The sequence below is a fragment of the Trachurus trachurus genome (assembly GCF_905171665.1).
Source record: "Trachurus trachurus genome assembly, chromosome: 11".
Taxonomy (NCBI): Eukaryota; Metazoa; Chordata; class Actinopteri; order Carangiformes; family Carangidae; genus Trachurus; species Trachurus trachurus.
The window spans coordinates 12,862,647-12,874,783 of record NC_139904.1 but is presented as its reverse complement, the minus strand read 5'-3'; the positions used below and the strand labels follow the sequence as shown (position 1 = coordinate 12,874,783).

Below are 12,137 nucleotides of genomic sequence, written 5' to 3'. Positions count from 1 at the left end.
TACTATGCCTACCACCCATTACCACCCCGTCACATACCACCCGCGTCACACTAAAACGTGACGGGGTGGTATGTGACAGGGTGGTAAATTTCATGCCAAAATGATTGCAGTTCTCCATATGGTCAAGTTCCAAGAATAAAAATACATGCATTCAATTTGAAATATCATTTTCTTTCTAATATTATTGAAAAAAACTGAATAAAAAACGGTTTTCCCTGTCTAATTTGCGTGACGGGGTGGTAGGGTCATGCTTGACCAACCCCATCTAACATGAAAAAACAACAAATAAACAATATAAAAGAATAGCAGAATTTGCTGGTTTTTAGTCCTGGCTGCTCCAAAGACCCAAATGATGTCACTTCCTTTTTGTGATGTAATTTAAAACAAAAGTACAGTATGGTAAGGTCCAAAACAAGTTAGTGTGACGGGGTGGTAGGTCAAACTGAGGGACGCACACAAATCATAACATTTTAACAAAAAATAATGTTATTATTTTGAATAAATATATGTGATGTAAACAGGGATACACATATAATCCTGAAGATAATAAAGTTTTGAGAAAAAATTCAATATTTTTGGGTGAAATTTTACATGCAAATGTCATGTTGGACAATACGGACACATGAAAATGACCATGTACAAATGAAAAATGATTATAAATAGTATGTTTATGTTTAAAGAATAGTATTTTCTGATATATCATGTTAATGATAACACTTGATTTAATAGCTGTAAGCTTTGAAAACACAATTAGACCATTTTTTTTTGCTTTGTGCATCTCATCAAACATTGCGGACACAAATGGCACCCGTTTCGTAGAATGACCCTCCTATTCTTTGAGCTTTTATTTGCTTCTTCTGTTCTCCTTTTCTTCCACACTCTATTTCTTGTTCTTTTTATTTCCTCTGAATCCCAGAGAGAATAAAATGAACGACATCTATCTACGGATTCCACCGTCTGCTTTTTAATGTCCTACCTTCACAGCTGCTGTGTCCCTCCTCGTAGCCGGCGCTGCAGCTGCACTTCCCAATGGGCACCAGCCATTCCCCTTCAGCGCTGCAATGCATCCTGGGAGGGCTGTCTGTGTCAACCTCGGAGTTGTTGACGCAGGCGCCGCGAACCTCCACCAGCGTGGCGAAGGCCGCCTCGGCCACCGTGTCGGGGAACACCGCCAGGTTCTGGACAGTGGCGAGGCAGCGCTTGTAGTACACGCGCACGGCCACCAGGGCCACGCAGGCGCCCACGTCTTGGAACGCCAGGTGGAAGCCCTTGCGGTTGAGGTGGCCGATCTCGCGCACCTCGGTGTTCAGCTTCATCTTCCTCTCGCCCAGGTCGCCCTGCGTGAAGCTCTCGTCGGCAGCGATGGTGTCGATCTTGGTGTAGCGGTCCTCCCGGGTCACGCCCCCGAGGTCCCGGTCCGTCTCCACGTAGAGGAGGTTGAAGGTCTCCTTGCAGGTGCCCGCTACGCCCGGGATGCTGTTGCAGTCGCGCAGCGTGAACTGGAGCTCCACGAAGATGCGCTGGCCGCCTCGACGCGCCACCCAGCCGGTCTGCAGCCAGTTGTTCTGCTGCGTGGGCTCCATCACGTTGCACACCTGGTACGTCCGGATGGGCTTGTACTTCTCATCGACACCGCTTATCTCCTCCCACTGGAGAAAAGAAGAGGCAGGACAAAGGAATGACAAGTAGATATTGAGGTGTAGCAAAGAGGGTGAAAGAAAAGAAACAAAAGAGAAGAAGGTCACAGTAAAGGAGATAGGAGAGGAGTGAATAGGAAAAAAAGAGGGTGTGAAGTAAAACAAAGTGAAGGGAGGTCGGTGACATGATGAAAAACAAAGTCAGAGAAAGAAAACGGTCATCGGTCGACGTCATCCATCGAGTGCATGTGTGGGTGTCTGAAAAATCAATGCCATTCAGCTTCTTTATTAACATGCCAGAGAAAATAACAAACTGCATGTTCTCAGTCGTCACATCAGCCTTGAGTGACTGTGGCTCACGTCTTATTTTCTATTTCTTTGTTTTCTTTTTCTTTTTGATCGTCACACCTGTGAAGGCTCAAACAGTGATGGTGATGGAAGTCAGTGTTAACATGAACATGGATCAACTTGTTCAATAACCAAAACTTGGGGTATTTACAGTTAAATGTTAATAATTAAGAATCTCTGCTAATGAACTGTGGAGAGACAGATTTATTGGTATTGATTTGTTGATTTTATTGATTTATATCAGCATGGAATAAAGGACCGTCGGCTCTTGTATTGATTTGTATCGGTCATAAATGTTGGTACATCTGTTAACAAGACTTGTTAAAAGTGACCTCCATGTGGATGAAACAATGAGATTAGGGACTGTACAAAAATTTCTAGGAGGTGAAAGAACAGAAGAGGGAGGAGGGTTGAGCAATATTCCTTTTGCTGAAGGGAAAGTATCTTGACATTTTTTGGGAACATACAGGGTTGGGGTAGCCTGACAAGCCAGACTAGGGTGCGTCTAGATTTCTAGGCTGAAATGGGGGTCTTTTCCCCTCCATAATGCTTTATTATGTATATCTATCTTAATCTAAATATTTTCCTTATAAGACAGTCATTCTTTTATTCAGGGTGTGTGTCACTTTAGAACTAAAAGTGAGATAAACAAATGTGAATTTCTCTCTCTCTCTCTCTCTCTCTCTCTCTCTCTCTCTCACACACACACACACGCACACACACACACAAACACAGGCAGCAAATCAGATGGTGAAGATGAATTATTCGTGATGCTAATATGATAAACTGTTTGGCTGCCAAGGTGAGTGAATCAAGGAGGATGCAGTGTGTTCTCAATGCTATTTTTGTTACATGCATCATGTGTGTGTGTGTGTGTGTGTGTGTGTGTGTGGGTGGGTGGAGAAAGGCCAACCTCCAGGTGGGAAGTGGGTGACAAACTGCTATGCCAGTGGCAGCTTCTTTAAAAATGGCTCCTCTATTTGTCTTACAGTCATAACAAAGCACCAAGGTTTTTACAAGCCAGATCAATCGATACAGAAAGGGGGGGCGGGGGGGGGGCAGTATTTATCTGTGGCAGCATATCACTGTGGCTGCTTTGGACACTGCAGTATCCTAGGCCGGATTAGCACCATCGATTGATGATGATGATGAGTTTTGGACTGGGAAGAGAAGTGAAATCGTGGTGTGAGGAAAAAAACGGGGCAACATGAGTTAAAATAAATAAATGTACATTTATAATAAATGAACAGACAGAGGCGGAGTTGTGGAGAGAAGTGTTATGGAGTCTTGGAAGTGAACAAACAAGTGTAGAGACAAACATGCCGATAATGGAAAGTGTCACTTACGCCATTGGGGGGGTATGACGTCCAGCCCAGTTCAGCCTGAGTCTCTTTAGAGTTCAGCAGCACCACTGCAGGAAACAGAAGACAAGAACGAGGTAAGGTTAAAGGTCAATTATGCTATTATTTTTTCTTGTCAGTATAGAGCAGTTTGTCAACAGTGCACCTCGGCTGCATGACAACAAAACAGGAGAGACACAAAGTCCTGAAGAAAGTGGTCTGAAATTTACAAGACGAACACCCTTAGTGCAACATGACGTGTTGTGTTTGGAATAATGACAGGAAGCCATTAGCACCGAGGCAGGCTTGTCAGGAGGGTGAATGTATGCTTTGATAAGTGCATTAATACCATCTGTTGAGGACTTAAGCTGGACAAAGAGCTTTCAATCATCCCCTGGCTCCACCACGGGAACTAAAAACAAAAAAACAAAAAACACGCCAGAGACGGCGAACAAAACAAGACGGCAGGGCTTTCACAACACGCCAAGAGAGGGAGTGCACTTTCACTCTCACACAGCAGAGAAACCACGATGGGATGGGTAGAAGTTAGAGTTTGACTGTGTGTGTGTGTGTGTGTGGCTCTTTTTCAGCACCATGGACAGGGAACAGGAGGCGGAGGGGGCTGTTTTTCAGGACCATGGACAGCGGCACCAGAACTACAGCAGTGTTCAGTCAGTGGATTACTGTTTACAGGACTCACACTGAGCTCAAGTGTGACCTTCAGGTTTTTAATGTGCATAACAATTAGTTCAAGAAACAACAGAGTAAGAAACACAAAAATATATCTAAAAGGCCACCAAAAAAACAAGCAAAAACAATAATTAGGACAAAAAAGAAAATACATATTTTATGTTTTTATAATTAATGTTCATTTCAACCCTCTTTTGTCCATGCAACATGACTTTTCATGGTTAATTAATCAGAGGGATACACCCTGGTCAGGTCGCCAGCAACACACAGAAGACCTTGGGATCAAACCTTGTTGACAGTGCTAATCACTGAACCATTATGCCCATCCTTAATTAATCATCTACAGTAATGTAACCAACCATATAGTAGATAGTTGTAGATAGTGCTTAATGCCGTCTTTTGTATGACTGTGAAAACATCTTTGGGTTTTTGGATGGTTGGTTGATCATCAGATATAAAATGGTCTTTTATTGCTGATACATTGTAGTATTAGTACTTTGACTGAACACTGTAAAGTGATAATAGTGACAGTTATTGTCTTTCAGAGCCAGAGCCGACAACACTTTGTGCCCTTTTCAAATCCAAGTTGAAAAAGTGAAAAAACCAACGAGCCACAGTTCAGCGGTCAGGACGTCTTTGATCAGTCACAGCAAGAGCAGCCGTCGTTTGATAGTCAGTAGTATTCAGCAGGCGTAGAAGAAAGCCATCATCAGCACATTTATCTTCATCTATAATGTGATATCAACATCTGTAGTGACATATGGCGCGCCGCATTATAGCCTCTCTTTTTTTTTAAGGATTTCGCTGATATTAAAGTTACCCATGCTTTAAGCTTGTCTTAAAAAGACCCCACTCCCAAACACACGCGCACACACACACACACTCATGCTCACACAGAGTTACATGCAGTTTTTCACCTACAGCCTTGAGGCAGTATGAGGTCTGACAACCAGACAGACATTTTTTAGCACTTTGAAGAACACTACTTTTTTCATCCTTGAAAAGTGCTACTTTCACTCCTGTCCTTCAATGTGCTACTGTACACGGCTTTAACTTCTGCCTTTCCGCTTCGACTTTCATCCACATGAGGGGAGGTTTAAAGGCCGTTGAAAAAAACCCAGCCCAACACAATGTGGAGTAGCCAACAGAGCTGTTGAGAAGTAACCATCTCACCTCATCTGAGGCAATCTTGGCCCCTTGGAAAAGTCTGACTTTGATCTCTTACTCCGCTGCTAACATGACATCAACAACTGGGTACATGGACATGCTGGTGAGCGAGGAGGAGAAGCCTACACAGTCTGACTCATGCTGTAGGCCTGGTAAGACACGATGACTCCAGACCTGCAAAATCTTACTGACTCACTCACCGGCAGCAGGAAGATGTGCTGATGCACCAAAAAGCTAAGGAAGATTTTTTCTTTGATGTTGTACTTGCACAAAGTAGCAAATGTCAAAATAAACCCGTCCATACGGCGGCTGAAGTTTTTAAACAATCCTGCGTATGGCTTGCGGTAAAATACCGGGGAGAAATACTTTCTAAAGATGTGTTCTTTTACTTTTTTTTTTATCCTATTCATTTTTTTTTCATCTGCTCAGGGGAAGAATATTAATACAGGGTTACATAAACACTGTTTGAGATTCACTCTTCAGTATCAACACAGTTTGGATAGCCAAAACCCTCAGAGAACAATGACTATGAATAGCTCTCTCTTTCTTTTTTTGGGGGGGTTCGCTTGAAAAGGCGACACCAGCGCCCCGTTTAGAGGAGCAGGAGAAGCCTTGCTGGACCATGAGAGATCCTTTACTAAACACTTAACTTCATTGTTTTTGGGTTAACACCGCCGAGTGCCCAAAGCATGGTTCTGTGGTTGGCTGATAACATAGAGGCATTTGGAGAAGATTAGAGCGGGAGAGGGCAAAGGGGTGTCGGAGAGACACGAGAGGAAGGCTGAGGCGGGAGGCGAAGAGAGATGATGAGAAAATAATCGGCGGAGGAGGGTGAGGAGAATAAAAAGAGAGAGAGAGAGCCAACATGAAAGAGAAGAAGACAAAAAAAAAGGTTGAGTTGGCAAGAGAGACAGATAGAAAGAAAGGGAATAGAGAAAGGAGCAGATGATGTGCAAACAAATGAATACACCGGGTAATACACAGAGGGATCAGTGTGCCTTAGTGAGCAGTCAGTCAGTCAGTCAGTGAGTCAGACAGTCAGAGGACAAAGTTGGCACTATGATCACACCCTGAATACATAAGCCCTGTAATCACAGCCTAGTTAGACAGACTAATGGGCCTTTAGGGGCAAGAGGACGGGAGGGAGCGATAAGACTGAGAGACAGAGGAGAAAGACAAAAACCAAAGTTTAGAGTGTGAGCCAAAAGCAGGGGGGAATGAAGGGTCACCAAAAAGTTAAAGAAAGAACACGCAACAAAGAAACAAAAGCTCCGTCTAATAGGCATGACACATTAGCCACTAAACAGCAATTTCAAAAGGTTGTTTCATAAAAAATTGCCCATCATTAAGGGGACAATGTGGATCTCTGAGGCAGTTTTGCTTTTTCTGTCCATCCGTCCTCGGCCTCATTCAGGGCGACTTTAATCACTGATAGAAAAAAAACAGGTTACGTATAAAGAGTAACAAGCCTTTTCTACTCCAGCCATATAACGTGGAGAGTGTAAAAAAGGACTTCACGGAAGACAGAAGAAAAAAAAAGTGAGATTCTGTAGTTGCTTGCTAAATTTAAGAAAAGAACAGACATGTTACAGGGAAGGGAAGCATCAAAGAGCTTTAGAAACCTTTCCAGAAAGTTGTTAGTAACTTGATCATAGACAAACCAAACCCAGAACCGGCTCTAACAGCAAAGCCTGCCTGGTTAGACACAAACCACTTACACTCCAGAAAACTCTCAGGCTGTAGTAGTTGTAGGAAGCACTCGACTGGATGGGGATACAAGCAGGAGATGGTGACACGACAGCAATCGTGAAAGGCAATTTCCCATGCACTCTGGAGTTAGAAAACATCCTCCGTGTTGTTCTCTTAGAAATGAGATCTTTATGAAGGTTTCCCGGCTGCAGGAGGAGGGCCATGCGGGAAAGAGCAGACACTCTTGACTTGAAATTGCAGATTTTAATATCGCGTGCTGCTGCCGCGGCGTGGGGACACACGCATGAAGACGGTGGGGGGCGTGTAGGAGATGGAAGTTTTAAGGGATTTTGATTTGCTTTCTTCTTTGTTTTGCAGTGAGAGGCTTCATTAAAAGTGCATCTTAAGTGTAAGCCATTCTCTCTAGCTCACTCCCCCACCCCACCTCTCTTTCCTCACCCACTCTTTCATCTTTCTCTGCTTTGTGTGATGTATTAATTGAGTTGTTCAGCCTTGCCGACAACACAAGGCTGAGATTTGGTGACGGATACAAAGCGAGTGCTGAGGAAGGAAACAGCTGTGGGAGAGATGTACTCATACAACACTCAGGTCAGGTATTCAAATGAAGGAGACGGGGGGGGGGGGGGGGGGGGGGGGTTATTGATGCACAAATAGCACTCAGGAAGAGGCAAACACTAAAAAATTTGGCCCTTGTCAAATTTATATGCAGCTGTTGTGCTCCCAGTTTGTACTTTATAAAGGCAGATGGCGACGTGAAGACAGCTCTGCCACAAAGGCGTTTTTAAACGGCTTCCAAGGTTAAGGGTTCTCCTCTGTTCTGTTGGCTGAATAGTTAAACACAAAACTTAATTCAGACAGTGAGAGCACATTTCTAAGCCCAGACACTTTGTATCACAGCTATGAAAATTTGCCTCTTTGATGATCAGCATTCAGAGGCCTGAAGGACTTTCCTCTTGTCTTGGATTTACCAACGAAGAAATGGAATCAGACTTTTTTTCTGTCTGACTTCAGAGTGGACTTGGTTTTGAACTCGAGGACCTGAGCTGATCTCCCCTCAGAGACTGGAAAGTGCCCCCATGACTGTCAGCTGTGATTGCCTCCGGGGAATGGATGGACGGACGTTCAGAGAGATGAATGTAGGAGGGAAACGTGGGTGGGCATGAGAGCTGCTGAACAACATCAGGAACAATGTAGCATCTAGTCCTGTAGCAACACACACTGGTATAGAAGTGATCAAGCAGCCACGCAGAGGGGGGGATATCAACTCTATGCTACTCAAGAGGGAGTGTATTTTGATACACACCTTGCGTACCTTAACATCCAGGGGACTAAATGAGGAATTTCATATAAAACCGTTCCTTTGACTTTTTAAACTGTTTTTTGTATACACTGTATCTATATGTCCTTTTATAAATGCTTTTGAATATCACTGATATGTTTCAGCGCAAATTAGCTGTATCATGTTCCCAGTGAATTAGATATTATTAGAGGCGCCTCTGGTAGTACAGTATGACGGCGCTTTAGCCTGAGTCCAACCTATAGGTGACACAAATGTAAAGTTATTTCTCTTACTGTATGTATCTTTGTATATGTATTTTTTGTTAAACCATGTGCACTAATTCTGTATGTGAACAATGGACAGTTTTGTATGGAGATGGACATACCACATCCGCTACATACTACTGCATGTATATATTTTCTCATATGTATATGTTGAATGTGACTCTCTATGTGTAGTTCAACACATCGTTTCCCTGTATTGTATGAATTTTTCCACAGCTGCATCGCTTTACTCTAATTACAGGGAGAGATATTTAAAGATGGCGCCTTCATCCATCAATAACCATTGTAAAGTCTGGAGAAAAGCCCCGGCTCGAAACGTTACACACTGTTTAATAAATATTTTAAATGGGAGCTCAATGGTGTGCAGATCTTTGTTAGTTTTTTGCTTATAGTTTTTTTTTTAGATCCAGCACCCTATTATACGTTTTGTTTATTTGGGGGGGGGGTTGGGGGGATGTGCATGTCACCCACCTATTTTACATATTCGGGCATGAGAGCTTAACAAGAAAACTGAGAGCAGTTTTAAACAATAAGGGAAAAAAAACATGTTGAGCATGTAAAATGAAGAATCTACAGGTTTGTAAGGGGCCCGAGAGATTTTCCCGTGGGTACTTTCGTTTGCTGATCCCGGAGGAGGTAAACTGGTTCTTCATGTCCTCCTGAAAAGGAAATACAGAAGCACCCTTGAGGCTGATTTGGATTTACAGTCTTGCTCGAGGACCCTACAGTACCGCAGGGTGGGAACATGAGACTTTGGGGGGGGGTGGGTGGGGGCCTGAATCACAACACTTCATATGAAGAATGATCTTCCTGTTTGCTCCGCCACCCTGCTGCTCAAAGACGTGGGAGGGAAGATAATATATAGTTCAAAAAAAAAAATGCAATACAGTAATACTGCTGCAGGGCAGATAAAAAGAGGATAAATGGATGGGGATATGAAGTGTCACATAAAAACACAAACAGGCACATAAAAGATAAATGCTGTGTGTAAACGGACACACACACAAATCAGGAACACACACACACACACACACACACACACACGTCCAAGACAAATGGTGTCAGTGAAGTCTTTGTCCCTGACACACACACACACACACACACAAACACATACAGCCAGTGGGACCATAATAGCGGCCTCTAACAACAGAGCACATTAACTTCAAACGGGGCCCTCTTTTTAACAGTCATTAAACTTTCACCTGGGTAATGTGACATACTGTAAAGAGACTGGGCTCCATTCACTAAAGGACACCACGCAATTACCTACATGATGCATGACAATGGGATGAGTGGTTAAATGCTTTCAGTGGTACAAAGCACCTGTCTCAACATACAATGGGATCTATAACACGAGCAAACTACAACCGCGGCTAATGAGGATTCTTTTATAGTGGATTGTTAATATCTCTTTGTAAATAAAAATGTTAGTTCCTACTAAGAAACGGGTTCTCACAGCTGATGATAATGTATTTGAATTATTTGTTTTCAAAATATTCAAAGATATTGAATTTACAATTACATACAAATAGAGAAAAGAGCAAATTCTGACACTTGGTGAACTGGAAAGACGAGCAGAGTGAGAACGGAGGCTGTCCAGCACTGAGCGATCAGCGATGCTTGACTTTGAACACTCTAAAGTGAATATATGTATATGTTACAGTTGTCTTATCCATCCAGTTTAGCAGCTTTCAATGTCTAAACAACGGTGGAATAATGCATCTGCAAGAATTACAAACTAAGACCAGCCACAACATGACTGACATAATGTTTTCTTTGATGAATGGCTTTAACAATCATTTGATGATTAAACCATGCAGCAGTTGCTTCATGTCAATCAGCTAATTGATGAATGATAATATGGTGACAATCAGGGTCTGATCAGACTGTGAAAAATCAAAATAATCTGACATTTGTAGAGCTGAAGACCAAGCGCTGATTACTTTAGATTAAAAGGGTGAATTGATTTGGACTCCAGCTCAAGCTGTTTTTGAGATGAGTCTTCACTTTGGCACACACTTGATTATTAAAGCGTCACCTTGAGGTCAATGACTGGCATTTAAAGTGCTTGAGTATTTGCAACGCACCTGCCAATGTTTGGCATCTCAAGGTTCCTATACAGTTTTTGATGCACAGACTCTGTTAGCAAAGGACAAAAGCTATTTAGAAAATATCATTAATTACATATTTGTCGCAGGAGTTTGAGTTTGCAAATTGGCAGCATATGGCGTTAGTAGGAATACAGCGCATCAACTTTTAAACTACAAGAGCTCTCAACATATGGGCAGAAAACGGGAAGATGAACAACCCTTGGTGCCAGACTGGATTTGAACGGGTGACCTTGTTGTTTCAGGGCATGCGTTAAGACCACTACAACTGTTAGTGACAGCAGGTGACACTACACATTAACTGAGAACTGCAAAGTACTGCGGTGAAGTCAATGAGAGCGAATAACTTAATGATCTGTAACACTTAACCACGATGAAATATGGTCCCTCCCCCAGGTACTGAACCCTGGACCGTGTGTTTCATAGTCAGCACTCTTAAGCCCTGCTCTATATCAGCTCTCCTTTTGTTTTCAAAGCCCCTAAGTTTAATATGGCAAGAGTCTTAGAGGTGTAAAACTGATGTTATATGGTTGTAATTCCTCTTTATTTGTTACAAACTGAACATTTTCTATGTCCAACGTGCAGCAATGTTCAAGACTCACCCAAAATCGGCAGTAGAGAATGTTTTAAAATGACGATAAAACACAAAGAAGCCTCGATGTACGTAGCTATCAACGACCTTTATGAATTCAACTGTGTGCACACGGTACAACTATGTCCCCAGCACATCACCTCTTTCTTATCACTCTCAACCTTTCTGACCTCATCTCTTTCATCTGCTCTTCCCACAATTCTCTGTTTCCCTCCCCATTTCCCCTTTTCTCTACCTCAGTGCCAGTCCTGAATCTGAATGACCACCTGTGAAGACAAATCGCTTCCGGCAGGGGGAATAAAGTGAGTGAGTGTGTGTGTGTGTGTGTGTGTGTGTGTGTGTGTGTGTGTGTGTGTGTGTGTGTGTGTGTGTGTGTGTGTGTGTGTGTGTGTGTGTGTGTGTGTGTGTGTGTGTGTGTGTGTGTGTGTATGCATGTTTTTTTGTGTGCTTCAGGGAATGAAAGAAAAGAGTCATTGATTGAGTCAGAGAGCCGGTGAAATGAAAAGCAGAGAGCGGTTTAAGGGGAAAAAATGGTAGAAATGGGAGGAAAAAGCAACAAATGGAGGCAAATAGTGAGAAGTGACTGTAAAAAAAAAAAAAAAAAAATGCGTTGAGTGAGGCACCTAAGGAAGAAAAAGAGAGGCCATTAAGGTTATACTGTACCTGCTGCTACTGCATAAATACACACCTGTACTGTAAGGCTTTTTTATTACAACATGTTCCCAGGCCACGAGGCAGATAGATTCTCCTCCTCCTCTGTATTTCCCAGAGAAAAGTTATGGGGATGATAGAGAAGGAGAAACATGCTGAGAAGACAGAGCTAAAGACATTGAAAGGGAGAGAAATATAGAGACCAGAGGCCAGAGGGACTTATTTTCATTTGCAGGGTCTTGTAAAAGGTTGTAATTGGTTGTCTGGATTGATATAGTGAGGGCGGTGAGAGCGCTGTCAGGTCTTATTGTTACGACAGAGTGGCTGCTAG

The 12,137-nt window shown here is 42.8% G+C and overlaps 1 protein-coding gene across 1 annotated transcript in view; it reads right to left on the bottom strand.

The window, feature by feature from the left end:
• Positions 1-12,137, bottom strand: part of epha10 (EPH receptor A10) — a gene marked incomplete at both ends in the record, with an annotated part of 144,544 nt that overhangs the window by 104,978 nt on the left and 27,429 nt on the right. Inside the window, 2 exons of the mRNA XM_083982249.1 lie at positions 977-1,649; positions 3,332-3,396. Coding sequence (XP_083838375.1) covers positions 977-1,649; positions 3,332-3,396 — 738 coding nt within the window. The remainder of the gene's footprint in view (positions 1-976; positions 1,650-3,331; positions 3,397-12,137) is intronic.